The 22099-nt window shown below is 40.3% G+C and overlaps 1 protein-coding gene across 2 annotated transcripts in view; it reads left to right on the top strand.

Annotated features, from left to right (window-relative positions):
- The window catches only part of slc12a2 (solute carrier family 12 member 2), a 64787-nt gene that overhangs the window by 27705 nt on the left and 14983 nt on the right, over positions 1-22099 (top strand). For both annotated transcript variants that reach the window (XM_062483809.1, XM_062483808.1), the window contains exons 5-15: positions 9913-10052; positions 10641-10751; positions 10918-11026; positions 12819-12943; positions 13032-13116; positions 13230-13396; positions 13558-13665; positions 13802-13925; positions 16173-16274; positions 19749-19904; positions 20970-21069. In XM_062483809.1, the coding sequence (XP_062339793.1) occupies positions 9913-10052; positions 10641-10751; positions 10918-11026; positions 12819-12943; positions 13032-13116; positions 13230-13396; positions 13558-13665; positions 13802-13925; positions 16173-16274; positions 19749-19904; positions 20970-21069 (1327 nt within the window). The remainder of the gene's footprint in view (positions 1-9912; positions 10053-10640; positions 10752-10917; positions 11027-12818; positions 12944-13031; positions 13117-13229; positions 13397-13557; positions 13666-13801; positions 13926-16172; positions 16275-19748; positions 19905-20969; positions 21070-22099) is intronic.

Here is a 22099-nt window from a genome sequence, read left to right as displayed (position 1 = left end):
CATGGGGAGTCAATGGGCCTCATTCACCAAATGTTCTTAAGAATAAATTCGTTCTTAAACCCCACTTACGCAGTTTTCACGAAGATTCTGGCATTCACCAATGTTTTCTTATTTGGGATTCGTTCTTAGGTAAGAACAGAATTTACGCACACACGAGCACTCTTACACACAATTGAGAGCTGACATGTTTGCGCAAAATAAGTAGTTATACCGTTTTTGTCCATTCTAATTGGGTGTGCTTTGCCTTCGGCAAGGGCACAACCTTTGTTCTCTCACATATATATTATTGTGAGAATGCTGTTAAGCATTCTCACTATTGTTTTCCTGTTTCTCTTTATTATTATTATTATTATTATTGTGAGAATGCTGTTAAGCAATTTATTCTTGTTTTCCTGTTTCTCTTTATTATTATTATATCAACTTCTTAGTTCTTACGCCGTTTTTTGGCCTTTAACTATACTATTGCATACTTTCACCGATTCCTACAATTTATGTATCAAAACGTTCAGCTCCTTCAGGAGATGTTGGCTATGACTTCTGGTATTTCTCACTTTTATACTTTTTAAGACATTAAGGTTTTTGTGCAAATTATTCTCCCATTAAAAGTAATGGTAAATCCCTTCAAATCATTAAAAAGCTTCTTCCTCTTTCAAACGTAACTACTTCAGCATACTGTCAGCTAGAGACACCATTCAACCTTTAAAATGTTCACAAGACATTCAGCTATTCCCAAATGATTCAGCGTTTTCAAATATTCAGCCAATTTTGAATTATGACAGTTTGAAATACATTAAAATGTTTGCTCCTTCTTGATTTTTATGAATGAGCAGCAAGCAGAGTGGCTCACTCTGCAGGCTGCTCTTTTTCTGATATTCAACTAAATTGTCAAACAAATTCCTCTAACGTTCATGTAGTTTAACTTACAGAAACAAGTTATACCTTAAAATGTAGGGAAAATTGTCCTCTTTCAGCCAATGTAACTACTAAAGAGCTCACATTTACAGATTTTCAGCTATGAGCCTTGAAGCGAGAGCAGCCTTTCAAATTCTCTCACTAACTTCAATGGAGAGGTGGGTAAAATTCGTCAGAGAAAGCGAAAGAAACAAGATTTTGAAACTGCCGGTAGAGTCGTATTTCTGACCGCACAGACATATAAAGGACATCTCTGGTTTCGGCAGAGTCTTGGGTCTCGGAAAATATCCTTATATTTTGGATTGGACGTATAGTTTTGCGTCTAGGTTAACTTGTTTGAGGTGTGGATTCTAGCTACATTAGTTATTCTCTCTGCCCAGCTCGTTAGCGATCACAGCTGCTCCATCGCCGTGGCGATTACTAGCAATTGTCGGTTTATGCCAATAATACGATTACTCCGTTTACATGTGTAATTAGTTATGCGATTACTCAATAAACACGTCTACATGATTCTTTTTTATTAATCGTTGTATGCTCCACGGACAAAACTTGCACCATCATCCTTCTGCAACAAAGTGTCGCCGTGTCTTCCTGTATCGGCCCTACTGCTGTATGTTTCATTCCATCAACACATTGAATCCAACTAAGAAAGCCGAGTAAACGCATAGGCTACATCTGCTACTGCTAATACTATCCCAACTATAATTTAATCTGTTAAAACGATAATATTCTTGTTACGACTAGCTAGCCTACTTCTTCTTCTGTTTAACAGTTCAGCTTTCAGCTTCTCCCACATTGTAGGCTATTTTAGCTCTTAGCTTTGTTAAGATGATGCAGTTCAGCTTCCACACTGCCTCTTTTGTGTGACTCACACATTTTTGAAATTCATTTCAGCTTGCAGGTATTTTCTCATTTCTCACTTTTATACTTTTTAAAATATTAAGGTTTTTGTGCAAATTATTCTCCCTTTAAAAGTAATGGTAAATCCTTTCAAATCATTGTTGGAATGCTGCTCCAGCCCCTTTCAAAAATACCTTTCGGTTGCTTTGAAGCTTCAGCTTATAACTTTCTACTAAATTTTCATTATTTTCAGCTTTTTTAGCATGGTCAGCTATCCCCATTCAGGTTTTCAGCATTCTCACTGCTGTTTCGCAGGAACAGCCTTTTCTAGTTGGGTGTGCTTTGCCTTCGGCAAGGGCACAACCTTTGTTCTCTCACATATATATTATTATTATTATTATTCTTTTTGCCCCCCTAAAACTCAGTCAATATTTGGCCTACATAGACAACGTAGGTGTCAAAAGTTTCGTCTTGGTAGCGATTGAGTTGCTTCTATTGGAATTTACGTTCCGTTGCATGGTTTGGGCTTAAGTTAAGTTTTTGTGGTGAAAAGTGAAGCTAACGGTGGCTAATTTGCTAGCCACAGTCACTGACGTTACTAACGTCACTACGTCACTAACGTCACGAAAACACGCGTGACTACCTTTGGCAGAACATTCGTTTCGCATCTGTTAACTTGGGCGATAGCTAGGCTAACTATAGCTTTACTGCAAGGCAGCTGCAGAAACGCCACAAGCAAAGAGGCCAGGGTGATAACTATTTACTCATTTTACTTTGTGATATGACACACATTTGTGACGTGTAATGTACAGTATAAGCTGATATTATTAAGGAAGTACATCTACTTTCGGAAACAGTAGTCTACTATTTCACTGAAGTATTAGCATCATGACATTAGCCTGTGTTGCCCGGGCAACACATACTACAGTGGTCTATGATGTAGCGTTATCTGTTTTCAATCGTTAAAATAAACATTCCTCACATATACATTTTCGTTGGATTTATTCTGACATTAGTAAACGATTTGTTGGTGAAATTACCATTACCTGTGGTTTCAAACCAGTGTAGCTCACTGCAACGCTGTAGCTTACGCGAGACACACTACAAAAACATCTACACTACACAGCTGTTTAGGAAGTCAAACGGCGACAGAACATGTTGGGCACTCCCCTTACTTAAATCAAAAGTCTATCTAACTACTAACCTGAACTTCATTGTCACAGCCTAAACGTTGTCAATCTGTTCATGAAAATAATTAATTTCAGCTTAAACCGTACAACGGAACGTTAAATCCAATTCAACCAACGCAATCGCTACCAAGACGAACACAGCAGTAGTCTAGTACTGTACCGTAGTAGTACAATTTGCCGGGGCAGCTTCTCCACACAGGGCTATTTTGCATTTTGCGTTGTTACTGACAATGATCGCTACCAGTGAGCTTTTTATGAATGAGCGATTTTCCACTAAATAAATGTCAAGCTTATTTACGTTTTGGGGGGCATATTTTCAGTTAGCAGATGGTACTGTTTGAATCGCGATTCCATCTTCTACTGCCGGTAACGTCGTAGAATAATCTTCAAAGGGGGTTCTTTATTAATGAATGAATGCAATATGAGTAGGCTAAATGCCTGAAAATATCACGAGAAGGGAAAAACTTAAAAGGAAGTTTAAATCATAGAGATTAGGTCAATTTTTACACCGGTCTGCCAAATGTATTCGTTTTGATTCAGCTATGAGGCTGCCTCTTGCAGGGGAAATGAGAAGACATCTATTTCATTCTACACTTAACTCGTATTTTCAGTTGTAAATGAGCAGCAAAAAAAATGCTTTTAAATCTATGTAATCTTTAGAATAAGTATGCATTTTTATATAAAATACACAGGAATATCAGTTGTAAAAATGTAATAAAAAAACGGACCCCTGTGCAACCGACGCAAGCAAGCACACCCTACAATTTCCCCAGAAATTGTACCCTCTCTAGTTAAAAATGTAATATTTCTCCTGTATAATTTTGCAATTTTCATGTTGTTTTAAGAAATACACACCACAATGAAACTTCTGTTCATTTGTAAAGCACTTTGAATTGCCATTGTATAGGAATTGTACTAGGCCAATATAAATAAACTAGCCTGGCTTTGCCTTCAATTCACATCAATTATGTTAACGGGGAACCTTGCAATCCAATAATAAGTGGCTGATAACGGTATTTATAGGCTTAAAGTAGGCCTATTCCGCACACTAGGACTACACCACACAATTGTCGTATTTACTGCTTTGTATCCACCGCTGACGCTACTAAATATGATGTTGTTTTTCGCTTGCAGCAGTACCTCCACTTCCGAATTACGAAAGTTTTTCTTAAACTCCTCCACTTTCTTTACCACGTCTTTTTGACATCACTCTGTGTGCACACGGCCCTGCCATCTCATGCCTTTTTATGGGAATTAACTGGGCGTTTACCTATGCTAAATAGGAGCAACGGGGCACAAGCTTTCAATTTACGACATATTGGGATTCATCATTCTAACACAGCTGCGAAGAATTCTGCTGTTTAGGAACACGTCATGAATCACACGTAGACTTTTCTTAGGAACTTTCTTAAGAACAAATGTAAGAAATAACTTAGGAATATATTGGTGAATGAGGCCCATTGTTCTGACAGTCTTGCGGAGTGAGTTAAATAAAGTGAGAAGTGCAGTGCCGTCTTGGTTCCGGGGCATTGGAAGCCTGTGTCCTTATTTTAAAGCCCAAACCTAAGTTTAGCATATAAAACCCTCGGCTACAGTTATATGGTTGAATTATGTTATGTTGCTACTTGTTGGAGTGGCGTTCGTATGCTAAACTACTTTTCATTTGGTGTCCTGATGTGACTGATACTACAACAGAATCTGATAGCAATTCAGTTCAGTGATATTTGCTATTTGTGTAATGTTAATATTGCTTGATGAACAGGCTGCCACTGACCCTTCCTATGAGCAAGAACATTTTCTTCATCTCCAGAATGAAACATTTTGGGATCATGAATGGATCCTGATGAGAAGTAGCGGTAGGTTTCGGTGCTTTGAAATGCCTTAAGGGCTTCCCCAGTGTATGGAGAGGGATTGTGGACTAGGTAAATATAGATGTCAGCAAACGTCAAATTTGGCAGGTTTTTACTATACTTTAGTGGAGTAAGCAGTTCACTTGTCAGTAAATAAGGATCAAAACGATCAAAAGTATTTATCTTATTAAAATATTGTTGCTTTTCGTCGGTGGTAAGGTGGGCTATTTTCGTGTGCGACATCATCTATTCTCACTGAGGAGACCCGAGTAGAGTTTGCGAATTAGTCTTAACGCCTGAGACACACTGGCTGCGATCTGCTGCGAAGCACCTGGAAGCGCCGCCTTTTTTCTTTCAGCGATGTTATCATGTTATGGCCGGTCCCATAACCACACTGGCTGCGAAGCACCGCGATCTGCAGCGATCGTTTCGGCAGCTGGTCGAATTTTTTCGCGAGACGCTTGCGAAATCGGCTGCAGGATGATAAAATACACCATATTAGTTGATATATTGGAATAAAAAACCATGTTAAGATTTTACTACATTAATTGTAGACTACGGTGAACATTTGTAAAGTTGTAGACTTTATAATTATTTTTTTATATTACTTTGGAGGCCTACGTAGCCTACTTTACCAATATTCACCCTATATTAAACCTAACTACACAGTGTTGGTAACGAACGGCCTTTCCATGTGGTTACCCTGATGAAAACGAATGGAATAAACGGATTGATCTGTTGCGCTACCATGCCCGTAGTTGTTTTGTTTGTTCAAGAGAAACGAGTTGTCACGCGTTGCACACAACACACACGCGTGCAGACATAGCCTACCGAGAGAGAACTCCCAAGTCAATTTTGAAAATCAGCGAGAAATTCAAGGAGATGGACGACATCAAATTATTTCTCGAAGTTGAAAAGCACAGGGATTTTTACAAGGACAATGTAGAAGCATCAATACTGGGATGCTGTTGGAATAACATGTTTCCTAAATATAGCCTATGCCATGTTTATGTACACATCCATCCATCCATCATCTTCCGCTTGTCCGGGGGTCGGGTCGCGGGGGCAGCAACCTAAGCAGGGAGGCCCAGACTTTCCTCTCCCCGGCCACTTCCACCAGCTCTTCCTGGGGGACCCCGAGGTGTTCCCAGGCCAGCCGAGAGACATAGTCCCTCCAGCGTGTCCTGGGTCTTCCCCGGGGCCTCTTCCCAGTGGGACGTGCCCAGAACACCTCACCAGGGAGGCGTCCAGGAGGCATCCTTATCAGATGCCCGAGCCACCTCAACTGGCCCCTCCCGACGCGGAGGAGCAGCGGTTCTACTCTGAGCCCCTCCCGGATGACCGAGCTTCTCACCCTATCTCTAAGAGAGAGCCCGGACACCCTGCGGAGAAAACTCATTTCGGCCGCTTGTATTCGCGATCTCGTTCTTTCGGTCACTACCCACAGTTCGTGACCATAGGTGAGGGTAGGAACGTAGATCGACTGGTAAATAGAGAGCTTCGCCTTTCGACTCAGCTCCTTCTTCACCACAACGGACCGATGCAGAGCCCGCATCACTGCGGACGCCGCACCGATCCGCCTGTCGATCTCGCGCTCCATCCTTCCCTCACTCGTGAACAAGACCCCGAGATACTTGAACTCCTCCGCTTGGGACAAGATCTCCCCGACCCGGAGATTGCACTCCACCTTTTTCCGGTCGATAACCATGGCCTCAGATTTGGAGGTGCTGATTCCCATCCCAGCCGCTTCGCATTCATGTTTATGTACCATGTTAGCGTAATGTGAAAAAGGAAAGCTCATAGTAGCTGAAAGTCTTGGTGACCGGCGCGGAGAAATGCGCGTCTGGTGTGAACAGCCTTGAGCCAGTCGCAGCCGATCGTAGCGCTTCAGTGTGTCCCAGGCGTAAAGATGGCGGCCGCAACAAAAAGTCATGTGACTGAAACCATGAATAACCTAAATATGACTCTTGCTTAGAGACTTGTTGCTCTTGTGGTTAGTGGTAACTGATTTACATTTTTGTACTCGCTGTGATATATTGTTTTTATTATTGTTGCTTGCTTTTTCCACAGGTACACTTGCACTTATAGCGGTTCATGTTGTTTAATTGTAACTTGTTTAACTACATGCTCTTATGGTTCTTCCCTTTGGCACTTACTTTGGTTGTTCACAATGTGTGCTTCATGTTTTGGCTACTCGCGATGTTTTGTGGCTATCTTGTTGTTATGATCAGTGACCTATGCACTTTGTAAAGCTCTCTCTTAGAAGTCGCTTTGGATAAAAGCGTCTGCTAAATGAATAAATGTAAATACAATATATGGTTAGCCTGTGCAAAATTATGACAACTATTTAATTTAATGAAGTGCATTTGCTTCACTACATTGTCATTTGTGTGTAGACAGGTTAAGGGCAATTCTTATGTCATGGGTCTGACATTAGCGGCAACAATCTCTCTGATAATGCCAGTAATCTGTGTCTGCTTGCAGTCTATTTTTTTGGAATGAATATTTAGGGCAGTGAGTTTCCCATGATTATCTCGAGAACTGTGCACTCGGCAAAGTTCATATTTTGCAGGTGTCCTTTTTATAATCCAATGGAGTGCAATGCTGCCAGTTTTGCTCTCTTAGCTGTCAATTCACGGCCATGTTGAGTTGACTGAGCTGCACTAAGATAGCTCTCTTGAGCCAAAACGATATGGATATATAGCAAGCCGAAAACAGGCAAAGGAACAATATTATTGATGTGCGATACAAAAAATCCAAGACTTTTACTGATGAAATGCTGGCTAGCTAACTAAGAAAAAGACAATATTTAAAGTGGATGGGTTATTTCAGTAGGTATAGCGGGAAAGTAGGCTTTGCATATGGAGAACGAGAACTCCATACGTAACGTTTTTCTCAGATTTATGAATACTGCGTACGCGACCGATATCTTACATTTGTCTTCCTAGATTCCACTTAACTTGCGGTTGTGCGCTCATGAACGAGCTTGTTGTCCCCGTCAACTCCCATATTTGACCTTGCGTGGTTGTTGAAACGCCCATATTTTGTCTTGTTTAATTTATTTTTTAATTTAGACTTCTCAATTAACCCATTGTGAACAATGAATGATTATCTACGTGTTTTTTCATAAATCTGAAACTCTGTAGAAACACCGATACACATGTTACTACACCCATTTTCATGCGTAGGCCTACGTGCCTTCGTACATTAGGCCCCTGTTGTGAATAGGGCTGTGACAAATCTTATTTCTGGAAGGCTCTTGCGGTTTGCACGGTATAGTCAAAATCCTTATTGCAGGCCAAGTTCATCCCGTCCACCCCTAGTTAGACCTAATATATTCATGTCTTTACGTCTTCCAAATCCATGTCAATCTTGAAATACCTTCTTGAATAGCTTTGTTAGAGCAGACAATTGTTTAGAGGCATGATGCAGGCATGCCTTTGTATACACCCGGCTGAGTATTGATCTTCTCACCATACATTTGCAGTTGCTTGTTTTGAAATGGAAGTCTGTAGCCTCTACAGGTATGATTTTTACCAGCTGGATGTAATATTCTTCTCCCATCCAAATAACTGAAGTTGTATTATCCCTTGACACCTCAAGACCTCACCTGATTCATTTTGACTCAAATGAAAGGAGTAGAAAAACACTGGCCCCACATTGCCCCCAGTTGTCGCAGCATGAAGGGAAATTCAATAGTGTGTTTCTAGATTGTAGCGGCCCTTCCTCAAGTGACTGAGAGCAGTCAGCTCTGGCAGGGAGGTCTGAAATGGATATCAGGACGTTCTCCCTGGACATGGGCGAGGGCGAAAGAAAACAAAGTATTCAATTTTGTTTAAAATGTCCTGGTGAGGAAAAAAGGATGAAATCACACTATAGTAAGAAGTATTTGTATTTTCAGCCATTACCTAATATTCCTGTCGACCACTCTATTCTTGTAGTGTCACGTCTACAACTGCAGGATTGTTTTCAGTTGCAAACAGCAAGGGAGGCTCCATATTGTGGCTATTGTTTTGACTGGAACAGCACAGGAACCAAAGCAATGCACACTGTCTTGTTTAAACATCAGCTCCTCTACCAAATCATTTTATTTGAAAGAATAATTGATGTTCAGAGACTTTAATCTCACTTTATAATCAATTTACTCAAACTAAAACCTCTCTCTTGCTATAATATAAATGAATTAAATTGCTCTCTTCCACAGTGAAAGTTCAATCCAGTGTGTAAATGCACCTTCAACAAAGTTTGAAGTATGATGCAATAAAACCGTTTGTACCAGGAATTTCAGATATTTATAGTGCAAATCCCTCATATGAAAATGTATTGTTAAAGTAATGAAATCATTTAATTAGTAAGGAACTTAAGCTAGTGGTAGAGGTGACACTACATTAAGGTTACATTTAGTATTATGCAACTACATAGCAGTACCTATAGTAACAACATTGCTGTTATATAGGGACTCTTATGTAGTTACACTTTGCGTTTTGGTGGAACAAGTTATTAGACTTGTGAAAGTTGTTATCGGGGTGAATGGGCTTCCAAGGGGAAAGTGAATTATCATTGATCTTGTTTTGGTAATGTAACCTTCAACTTCCTCTTACATCCCTCCCCACAATTTTTTTTCATAACCTATACAATTGAATTACATTGCAATACCTACAATGTTTTTTTACCATTGCTATAGAAGTTAACGTAAAGTGTTGCCAGACATATTAAGGCAGGAAAAGAATACTCAAGCCTCAAGCACTATCTCTTCTCTCTATTCTTTGACCTATCCGCAAACAATTACACTTTTTGCTGAAGCATTTAAGCTTGAGCTCACTTGTGTTCTTGACGAGCTCTTGAGATGTTGAAAACTGGATCTCCAGTTTTGTTAGCAGAGATCTCATAAAGTGGGATCAAAGAAGAATTGCTCAGGCAAATGGGCGATTACAGGCTATGTTAATTAATTCTGCTCAAAGTCTGGAGGAGTTCTATCCACTTGATTTGTTTAGAGCTCCTGTATATGTGTGCTACACTGCACTCTTGTGTGTATTTACTGTTGTAGAAAATCAGTAAGCCCCACTCCTTTTAAAGTACTTTAATACTTTAATAATACTATTTTAAATTTCTGTTTCCAGGAGGGGCATATTATTTAATATCGCGAAGTTTGGGCCCAGAGTTCGGCGGATCCATCGGTCTGATCTTTGCTTTTGCCAATGCAGTGGCCGTTGCCATGTACGTGGTTGGCTTTGCCGAAACTGTTGTGGAGCTGCTTGCAGTAAGTTGTTAACACATTTTGCAAATTAGTTTTTATGTACTTATTTAGGAAATTAAGATGTTTTCTGTCTCTAATTGGCTTGGTGATGTTTACTCCTTCAGTAGTATGGTGGTTTACAGTTAGTTACTTTACCCTTAATACATTTTTAGAGCCTACTAATGCAAAGTTTATCATGATTCTACTCCTTCAAGGTGAAGTAGGCTACTTATACCAAGGTTCAGCCCCCCAACACCCACCTAGCCTTGGTTACTTCCTTGTCGTAGCTGGATGTAGTTTCTCTGTACTTAGATAACGGAAGAATGCCATCGGTGTCAACTGCAAACCTCATTGTGACCAATTTGGACTTAATAGAAAAATCTAAATTGTTATATTTTACATATTATACATGTAAAGAAAATGGTTTTGCACTCGTTAGTTCGCTTTTTACCTCCAAACTAAGGTGATGGCTTTATTAACTGAAGTATGATGTATGACATATTTTTTTTATGTTTTTGAAATGAAATATTTGTAGTTATAACTATTAATGTCACCAATTGAGTTAGAGATGCCTGTCCACTAACGTTACTGTATCCCCACAAAATATCAAAGGGTGTTGATGCCATCATGACAGATGAGCTCAATGACGTCCGAATCATTGGCACCATCACAGTTATCCTTCTCCTGGGTATCTCTGTCGCAGGGATGGAGTGGGAGGCTAAGGTAAGTCAAAGCATCAAGTTGTGCTTTCAGTACTAAAGGAAGGGGTTTACTGTTGAGACCTTGTCAAATTGACCCTAAAGAAGTCCAATTCCTCCCATAGATCTTTTTTGCTTGGGTTTAGGAGGCAAAGATCAATTCAATCTAAACAGTTTTTATGTTTTTATAGGCTCAGATCTTCCTGCTGATAGTTCTGATAACAGCCATCTTCAACTACTTCATCGGTTCTTTCATCCCCGTAAAGTCTAAAGAAGCTATGGGATTCTTTGGATATGATGGTAAGACAACAGACAATTGACAATGCCATGACTCTGATAGTCAAAGGTCGGTTTATAAAAATGTATAGTACATTTTGCATCGGTGCAAACATTCTCTACATTCCTTTGTGAATAGACGTTACAGAATATGAAGTCAATGCCCACCTTTTCCAGTCGTTTCTTCTGAAATGTTTTACATTTACATTTAGTCATTTAGCAGATGCTCTTATCCAGAGCGACTTACAGTAAGTACAGGCACATTCTCCCCAAGGCAAGTACGGTGAAGTGCCTTGCCCAAGGACACAACGTTGTTTGGCATGGCTGGGAATCGAACCAACAACCTTCTGATTAATAGTCGGGCTATTAATCAGAAGGTTGTTCGTTTGATTCCCGGACCCTACATGCCTTGGGGAGAATGTCCCTGTACTTACTGTAAGTCGCTCTGGATAAGAGCGTCTGCTAAATGACTAAATGTAAATGTACCGTAATTTTCGGACTATAAGGCGCACCTGAATATAAGCCGCAGCAGCTAAATTGAATGATGTGTACATATATAAGCTGCACTGGACTATAAGCTGCAGGTGTTTTAATGTTTACTTACCATGTGTAAGGGTTTGTGCAAAGAGGGGATTGTCGGGAAAGAGATGGCTGCTTTAGGAAGCTCCCATTTATTAACATTTCAACAAACATTGCATATTTGCATAATTTATTCAAGTGTTACCATTTAGGCCCCGTCCACACTAGCCCAGGTACATTTAGAAACGCATACATATGTCTGCGTTTGCACCTCCCGTCCACACTAATACGGCGTATTGGGACACTGAAAATTGAGCTTTTCGAATACGCTCCCCTAGCCGGAGACATTTGAAAACGCCGGCTTCGCGTAGTACTGTGGACGGGGTCCACGGAGCTTTTAAGATATGATGACGTTCAGTTGCCATGGCATTGGGGGTAGCTTGCGCTCTATAGCTATAATGTCAAGATGAACATGGAAAGTGAAAGAAATATGCTGCTCCATCTCTATAATTTATTTACCAGTTTAGTTAGTGTACTTCAGGTACAAGTATTATCACTTAATAGATACGCGTTACTCCTACGCAGAAGGCGAGCGTTGTACTCGGTGTGCCTGAACGATAGGGGGACAAGGCAGACAAGACGGTTTAAACCACAACATAGAGCGGCGATTCTGGGTGAGACCTGGCTGAACAGCTAGCTGGTGGGACAATTTTACAACACCAAATAGTATTGCCCGAGGAGTATGTAAACAGAGCAGCGTAGCGGGAGGGAGGGGCAGGAGTGGCGTAACCATGCTAACGATTGTCATGTATACCCGTGTTACTGTGGACGGCAAACATTTGGAAAAAGATATGAAAACGCTAGTGTGGACAGAGATCGTTTTCAATTCGAATACGCGTATTTGTATTTACCCGGGCTAGTGTGGACGGGGCCTATACTGTGCTGTGTAAACTGTACTGTATCACATAGCGTTTCAGACGCACAAACTTTTCAACTTTCAAACTTAAACTTAGTCCTTGAGGGAGTGCTAGGGGTTCCCCAGCAAAATTAGTTAATAGCGTCACAATCATTTAACTTAAATCCCTAGATTAGCTGCACCGTTATATAAGCCGCAGGGTCGAAAAATGGGAAAAAAGGCGCGGCTTGTAGTCCGAAAATTACGGTAATTGAATTAATCAATTTAATTGCTCACTGAGATTAACTGATTTGTTGTGCACAGCACACATGATCACCTTGAGGCATAAGTGAATTAGCTGTCTCTTTTTACGTGTCTCTTCATTTTCACCTTTTTTTCCAGGCTCAATCATGTTAGAGAACATGGGTCCGGACTTCCGAGGCGAGACATTCTTTTCCGTCTTTTCCATCTTCTTCCCAGCAGCCACTGGTATTTTGGCTGGCGCCAACATATCAGGAGATCTTTCAGTAAGATGCAAATACTCACCTAATTAATTTGCTCAAAATATGAATGTTATCATTTGTGGTCATTCTGGACTTGGGACTTTTGTTTTAGGATCCACAACTGGCCATTCCTAAAGGAACACTCCTGGCCATTCTAATAACAGGAATCGTCTATCTTGGTGTTGCTGTTTCTACAGGTGTGTGGTGAGAATAATTGCAGGGTGCTGTATTAAGACAGGAAATCAGATTGTGAGAAAAGAAGCAACAATAAACAGTACAGTTAGGATGAGGTTTTGTTGTCTATTGCCAGGTTCCTGCATCGTCAGAGACGCCACAGGAAGTATAAACAACACAGTTAGTTCACAGTTCATGGCCAACTGCACCGACGCAGCCTGCAAATTTGGCTTTGACTTTTCCTCCTGCAAGAATGGTGAAGAGGTCTCCACGTGCCGGTATGGACTTCAGAATGACTTCCAGGTATGTCGGGAGCCGTGGGTGTGTGTGGGCTGCAAGGAGAAGTGAATGGAGCATCTGGTACAAATGGTGATAGAGCGTTAGAGATTTGTGAAGGTGGGATGGTTAGCAAATTTGATATTGCTGAATACTCAATAATTTGTTGCTTTCAAATTTTTTATTAGGTCATGAGTGTTGTGTCTGGTTTTGGCCCAGTCATAACCGCTGGAATCTTCTCTGCCACTCTCTCCTCTGCCCTGGCTTCTCTGGTCAGCGCTCCCAAAGTGTTCCAGGTAACTTACCTTTTATGATATTGGCCTTTCAACACACTGGTTGGGGAAAACTTTTTGGTCCTTGTCTCATGGTGAGCATCTTTCATCTTAAAGTTCAATAAAACGTTGGTTTAAGTGTATTTCTTCACCCCTCCAGGCTCTATGCAAAGATAACATCTACCCTGGCTTGAGCATGTTTGCCAAGGGCTACGGCAAGAACAACGAGCCGCTGCGAGGCTACATCCTGACCTTCTGCATTGCTCTGGCCTTCATCCTCATCGGTTTGTATATTACGATGACTCACAGTTGTTGTTGACTTGGAGCACATACTGAAATGTTATCCCTAGATACTATTCAGGAAGATGCATAAATCGAATTGCAACCTAGAGAGCTTTAAAGTTTTATGCAAAACTTTGGGCATCCCTGGTCAACATTTCTGTTACTGTGAATAGTTAAGTGAGTATAGATTTTTGTTTTGTACAATTTGAGTGAAAGAAAATAGGAGCACCACGCAAAGGTTTGGGCCTATAACATATTTGAGCTCTCATAACTTTTACCAAGGTCTCAGACCTTAATTAGCTTGTTAGTATTATGGCTTGTTCACAATCATCTATAGGAAAGGCCAGGTGATTCAAATCTTTATAAATACTCTGACTCCTCATACCTTGTCCAACAATCAGTAGCAATGGGCTCCTCTAAGCAGCTGCCTAGCACTCTAAAAATGAAAATAATTGATGCTCACAAAGCAGGAGAAGGCTATAGGTAGCCATTTCTTCACTTCATAATGTAATTAAGAAATGGCAGTTAACAGGAACAGTTGAGGTCTGGAAGACCAAGGCCAAATCCCAATACTCTGTCTTACCCCTACCTCTTACCCTTAGTTTACCCCTAGCCCTTGTGTCTCGAAACTGAGGGGTAAGGGCTACATAGCCCTATGAAATGAGACACCACTTGGTTACGGTTACGTCTCCAAAGCAAGTAGTGTTATGCACTGATATCAAATGAAATTAGTTTGAAATTCGCTGCTAATGGAGTTTAATTAAAACTGTAGACATGCATGGAGTCCATTCAAGGCTAATCAGAGAAATGCGGGACTGTTGTTCAAATCAGCAATTTAACGTTAGCGTAGCAAACTAGCGATTTTTAAAAACGTTTCAATTAAGAACATGGTTGCAAATACATATGTACAGGACTGTGTAGAGCACAAAACAAGACTGTCATAATTTTTTTAAGCAATTATTGAAGCCGAAAATATTACATTTATGGGACTCTGGATGATCTGTCTGCCATTGTTGCAGGTAGTGCAGTATTCACATACCCCTAGGTTTCAAGTAAGCTCCCGAGCTCACTTGGTTTTAAGGGGTGTATACCCCTTCGTCTTAGCCCTAGCCCTCGATCAAAAAGAGTATTGGGACACTACTTGCTCTCAAGGGAACGCGCAAAACTAAGGGCTAGGGGTAAGGGGTAGGGGTAAGACAGAGTATTGGGATTCGGCCCAAGACACCTTTCAGAGAGAACTGCTTTAAGATTGCTAGAAAGGCAAATCAAAACCCCCACTTCACCGTCAGGAAAACAGCAGACTGGAGTGGTGGTGCACTGTTCTACTGTGCAGCGACACATGTACAAATATGACCTTCATGGAAGAGTTATCAGAAAATAACCTTTCATGTGTCCTCACCACAAAACTCAGCTTCAGAAGTTTGCAAAGGAGCATCTAAACAAGCCAGATACATTCCTGTGGACTGATGAAGTTAAAATATAACTTTTGGGCCGCAATGAGCAAAGGTATGTTTGAGTGGAAAAAAGGGTGCTGAATGTTATGAAAAGAACACATGTCCAACTGTTAAGCACAGAGGTCGGATCGATCATACTTTGGGCTTGTGTTGCAGCCAGCGGCACAGGGTACTTTTCACAGGTAGAGGGAAGAATGGCTTCAATGAAATTCCAGCAAATTCTGGAAGCAAACATCACACAGTCTGTAAAAAAAGTTGAATATGAAAAGAGGATACCTTCTGCAACAGGATAATGATCCTAAACACACCTACAAATCCATAATGGACTACCTCAAGAGGTGCAAGCTGAAGGTTTTGCCATAGCCCTCACAGTCCCCCAACCTAAACATAATTGAAAATCTGTGGGTAGACCTCGAAGACCAGTGCTTGCAAAATGGCCCAAGGATCTCACAGAACTTGAAGCCTTTTGCAAGGTAGAATGGGTGAAAATCCCCCAAACAAGAATTGAAAGACTTAGCTGGTTATAATAATCGTTTACAAGCTGTGTTACTTGCCAAAGGGGGTTCTACTAAGTACTGACCATGCAGGATGCCCAAACTTTGGCTTTGGGCCCTTTCCCTTTTCTGTTATTTTAATACTGTAAAAGATTAAACAAAGTTAACTTGCTTAAAATATTAGACATGTTTTACAGTAACATACATTTTAACCAAGTTTGCCCACACTTTTGCGTAAAACTATGTATGGTGTTATGTTTTATTGTAAAATGCTCTTAATTTATTTATTTTTCCTCCATAGCTCAGTTGAACGTTATTGCTCCCATAATCTCCAACTTCTTCCTGGCCTCCTACGCCCTAATCAATTTCTCAGTATTCCACGCATCTCTGGCCAACTCTCCAGGTAAGGCCACGGCACAACAACTTCACTTTAGTGTTCTAATGAAAGTTCTTTGCTTGCAGAAAGGGTGGAAGCTCAAGAAGCCTGTTAAGGCCACTGATATAATGACACAAATACAAGATTGGAAGACTTATCCGCTTAAATAGCAGATGTGATAGGAGATGATTGAACCTCCACAGCAATTATTTCCAGCACATACCAGAGTCCTCTAAGGTCTCTTCAAACTACTTCAACAGGCTTATGTGCGAGGGTTCACAAGTCAATTCAAGACCACTATAGAGGATAAGCACATGGAAAAGTTTGGGGGGTGAGTGGTGGGGAAGGATTAAGATGGTTCTAGTTCTACCTAAATACTCTATGCAATGTAGATCTAACTGCAATCATATTTTCCCTAAAACCAAGTATAGTCTTGTAGAGCTGTGCTGGAGTTGGCAAATGACCTTGCGTACAAACCATTTTGACACTGTAGTGGAAGGTTGCCCAGTCTCCACTGTCATTCTTAGTGAATTGGACTGGCTTATTATGCATGTCTGTAGTGGTAAGTGCTGCATGGGGTCTTATCTTTAAATACTTCATATAATTTCAGATAAAGGAGATACTGGTATGCCGAGTTCTGGGAACATGTCATATACGGAAATACTTTATTATTTATAAAAACTAATGAGGCTTATAAAGATTAGGACTGTTTTGCTTCTGAAGAGAATTGACAAGTGTGGTCTAAACAGTTAGGCTAAGTGTAACAAACTCTTCTGAGAATTAATTGTTGTTGCACCAGTAAAGAATCATGCACAGTTGGATCCAATTCAACTAGTATATATGCTACATTAGCATCCCTCCTTTTACTGATGTGATTGTTTTGGAGTTCAAATTACCAAAGGCTCAGCCTGAATGTCTAGGGCAGCATTGTCATGACAGTACATTGCTGTTTATTATCACATTGTGCTACCATTACTAAGATTGATGCTGTTTACTTCCTTCTAGCAGTGACAGATGCTGTCTCTTAGTTGGTCTGTCAGTCAAATGGAGGTCTCATACAATGTTGTCCTGTTTGTCACATAGTTGGGTTGTTTCATGGTGGGTCATCTTCAATGTCTCAAAAGCAAACATTTGTCTCATGTTGCAAACACTTTTACCATTATATTACTTATTTTTGGATATATCATATACACTGCAAATGTTTACTCCTCGACAGGTCTGCAAACGCCTTTGTAAACCAAGATTTGTTAAAACGTTTGTTAACCGAGACCGTAGGTCAAATCGTTTTAACAAATCGAGGCGAGAAAGCGTTTGCTGTAAACATTTAGTTTCTTATATACTACAACAATACGTGGGAAGATCCCAAATCAAACACGTCGAATCTGGAGCAGACGCAATGTTGTCAGAGCAATCAGCTGCACTTGCACTGGTGACGTCACTACATCTCCAACGCAACATATCAACAACATCAATTCGTCTTCTGTCTGCTTCAGATACTTCTTTAAAACGGGAAGCGATTGCGGGGCGTTTGCGGACCTGTGCAAAAACCATATTTGGTTGTTTTAGGTTTTTTTGGGGGCTTTTTAGGATACTTTGTTGCCGAGCAGATGCAACGTAGGAACAGCGTATTGGTCCAATTATTACACTAGTATATAAGAAACACAGTTATTCAAAACCTAAAGATTTTCTTTCATGAGCTCCTATGTACATTTCTGTACAAGACTAAATTTTAAGGCAGAGATGATGAAAAATTCATGGTAAACATGAAAACAAGATTGAAACCAAACATATTTTTTTACTGTATGTGTTTGTGAATACAGTATTACATAGTACGAAAGAAAGTGTAGTAGGACAGAAACCAAACCTAATTTTTAAATAGGAGATTACGGAAGTGTGTGTGTGCCATGAACTGTAGCATACAGTAATATATACTATTTTCTACAATATTGTCAGAATGTCTTCTTACAGTCCCTGTACTGTTGCACAGTATGATACAATAATCCACCAGACTGTGACCAATCATGCAGTGCATTGCAGTCAATGGATGCTAAAATATATGTTTGTGTATAGTATACCATGTGTTGTGCTGAAACAGCTATTATGTGTACATTAGAACATGTGTACATTACAGTAGATTGTTACACACCTGTTATCATTTCTACAGTAAGGTTCAAATTATACCCACCACTGTAAATCAACTCAAATTAGACTATTTCTAGGACTATTCTAAAGCCATGATTGGTTGGTGTTGAGAAAAGTGTTTGCACGTGAGGAGTTCGTGTGAGGCACTGATGAATTTGTGTGCCATTTTGATTGGTTGTGTTTAAAAAAGGAAATCAAGATGCTTCCTGTTAGAATTTTGTGTGTTACGTGGAGAATTGTGTGTTGTGTTTTGCAAAAAGTGTTATATGAAATTGAAAACTGAGTCAAAGGCCCAAAATGTGCGTATGGTTTTGCAGATTTGAGGTGTGTTTGAGTGTCAGGTTTCAGAAATTGTGTGAAAAGGAATTTGTGTGTAAGCATTTGAAAAAAAACTGTAATACATTTTATTACAATTATTAATTTAATTTTACAAGTGAAATATTTAAAATGTATTGTATTTAGCATTTCAAATCCTCTGTGGTATCTCATGGCAGAATTTGTATAAATATATATTTTTTCCCTTAATACCAAAGCTCTTGAAGAACACCAGGTACAGATTCTCAATCCAATTCTGGCTTTTTCTGCAGCAGCTTATTCAATTACATGGACTTAAAGGGTACATGATTCAATGGAAGGAGGTCAAAATACACTGTTGGCTGTTTGCCTCTGGAAAATCAAACTGTCTGTTTCCATCCTGGTGTTTTATGGCCACCTAGAGCCTAGTTTTCCTGTCCCACATGCACACGTAAAAACTTGCATGGGGCAAAAATGGCGTCACTCCTTTGTACCCTTTATGTCCAGTGGTTTTGGTAGTTTTTGTCATTGTGTAATAATGCACAACCAAACGGTATCCCATTGTTTACTAAAATCTGGCTAGTCTTATTTAGAACCCAATGAAGCAATTTATCCTGTAGTGGATGTAACACTATATCTGCTAAATGACTAAAAAAAATATAATGTGTTCTAACTCATTGTTTTAATCCAAGTACATATCCATGCTGTTCTAATAAGTCATTAAGCTGTATTAAGCCTTCATTTAATTACTCAGTAATTCAACTTAAAACAATGCAAGGATGCAAAATGTAACGTATACATACAAAACTTCAGTTTGTAAGTTATTTTCAAGTATTGTCTTTTGTTAACTTGAATTATTATAGACTTTTGGTTACAACCTATGCCCCTTGATGTGATGCCACTGTTGAAATAGTTCTCGTCCATAGAAACTCAGTGTGTACAGTGTTAGCCTTTGTGGTTCTAAAATGGCCTTGGATGCTCCAGGCTGAGCTATATGGTCCGTGTTAAGTGCTTCTAATTACGCTTGTGGATGTTCAATTGTGTCACTCCCCAACCCTACTCTAGGATGGCGTCCCAGCTTTAAGTACTACAACATGTGGGTGTCCTTGGCTGGGGCTGTGCTATGCTGCGTGGTTATGTTCGTCATCAATTGGTGGGCTGCCCTGTTCACCAATGTCATAGTCATGGGCCTCTACATCTATGTCAGCTACAAGAAGCCAGGTGAGCTAAGCTTGGTATGGAATGTAGCTTGGATGTCGAATTATCATGCATTATCCTTAAATCTAAAACACTCATTACCCCATAACACTTAATGTGTTGCTTTTTCTGCCCATTTTCCTTTTAAACTGCAAACTCAGCAACATGCCCTGATGGCAATATGTACTTTTAAAACCGAATGCAACGAGACCTTAGAAGTGTTGTGGTATTAGCATAACAATTAAGATTTTGTTGTGCAGGCCAACACTACTGAAATGTATTTATAGAAAATGCAGTGTTATGGAAACTGATGTCTAGTTGTCTAACAGAGTGAAAATGAACCCATAAATCAAATTGAACTTTATACTTTATTTTGTAAAATGATAACTAATTGGTATATAATATGGATTTATACATATTTCTGAATGTCATCACCCTACAGCATAATATAAATAGTACTGTAGATGATCCCTGCAGTGTTTCTATGGTGATTGCATGAAGGAAAACTTCATTCTTAAGGTAACCCACACAAGGCAGCAGGATAATTAAGGGTTGGTTTAGATAAGTCTAGTACTTGCAGGGCTATGATTATCCGGGCTAGTTGGGCTTATCAAGCTTTTCTGCATACGGCTGGGGATTACAGTGAATGTCCCTATGGGGGTCAGCTGCCCAACTGTGTCCCCAGATGGTAGGCATCCCCACACGAGGACCCAACGCTCGCTCTGTGTAAACACACCTGACCCTCTCAGAAAGACCCCAGGGGAGCACAGACACAGATTTGAGCACAATGCATACTACATGAACACACGGTCAACAGCTACAAACACAACTTCTCACACGCACTCATTAGCAGCTCAACACATGCAGGCTGGCATGCAGCTCAATAACACTTGTGTACACATGCACAGTTGACTTGCAGTACTTCCCTCAGCCACATGAATACACAGTTTGACATGCAGCTACACACACACATTCACAGCAGCCCTTCTGACTTTTACACTACATGGAACATGGCCCTTGGCCCAATATCATAGCATGAGATTACCACCCATATAATAAGTGTGTGTATGTGTCTTCTCTCTATTACAGATGTGAACTGGGGCTCATCCACCCAGGCTCTGACCTATCATCAGGCTCTAACTCACAGTCTGCAACTCAGTGGAGTTGAGGACCATATCAAGAACTTCAGGTAAAACCATTAACGCTAACCTAAATCTCCTCAAGTCCAACTAGCAACTAGCAAGAGAAGTCACCCGCTGATCCAATACTCATTATCAAGAAATCTTGTCTCAGGACTACAGTAGAACAATTTGCCCAAGTCTTAATCTCAAAAGGGTTAATGTTTGGTTCTACTTTGAATGTGAGCGACTTTGATAATGGCTCCTTCGCTTAATTACTCTTTGATTTCGTCCCAAACATGAAGTCACTGAGCCATGCAGGTATCGGAAGGCAGTAACCTGCAGCCAAAGCAGCAGGGGATCAGGAGCCTGTTATTAGTCAAGCTGCAGAGGTGGCTTTTCTCTCGCAGCATGGCACCCCCTGGGCTCCAAAGTCATGAGACAGTGGCAGATTGCATCCTTCACACTTCCGCGACTCTCCCCCGTTTCTATTCTGAATAACCTCTGTTCCATCAAGTGTATTGTTTAGGTGCTTTATGGATGTAGGGGTTGTATAAGTACTTCTGGTTCCTTAACGTGCAGTCTTTTTGACTGTACTGTAAATCCTGTAAGCATTATAACAATTCTCAGTTACATGGATGAGAACTCCAAATACTTCTTGAATGGGAAATTGTCAGTAACTTTAGTTAGTTTAATGATTCCCATTAAACTGCCTGACATACTAATTGGTGTGTAATTGGTGCCCTGTTGGATTGAAACAATGAATACACAGGTGGTCCCCAGGTTCAATGTTTAGGAACAATGGTATAAAAAAGGAGGCTCCTCGTCGTTGTCTTCATATCAAAACCATAGCAGATTACACAAATTCTGCCCCACAGCATACAATCCTGCCATAGACATTTTCAAATGTTCCTGGAAGTGTTCCCATGACAATACACCTTGCAGGGATTAGGGAGTGTCTGATATTGTCTTTGGAATTCCTACGTCACTGTTAGCCCTTTTCACCACCCCCTCCAACTGACTCTTTTTCAAATCCCAGGCTCTTAACATATTTGCTTTGATGTGCGCTACTCCTAAAACATTTTTGTTCTTATTGAAAGG

The sequence above is a fragment of the Osmerus eperlanus genome, chromosome 18 (genome assembly GCF_963692335.1).
Source record: "Osmerus eperlanus chromosome 18, fOsmEpe2.1, whole genome shotgun sequence".
Classification (NCBI taxonomy): domain Eukaryota; kingdom Metazoa; phylum Chordata; class Actinopteri; order Osmeriformes; family Osmeridae; genus Osmerus; species Osmerus eperlanus.
This window is presented reverse-complemented; position numbering and strand designations above follow the sequence as displayed.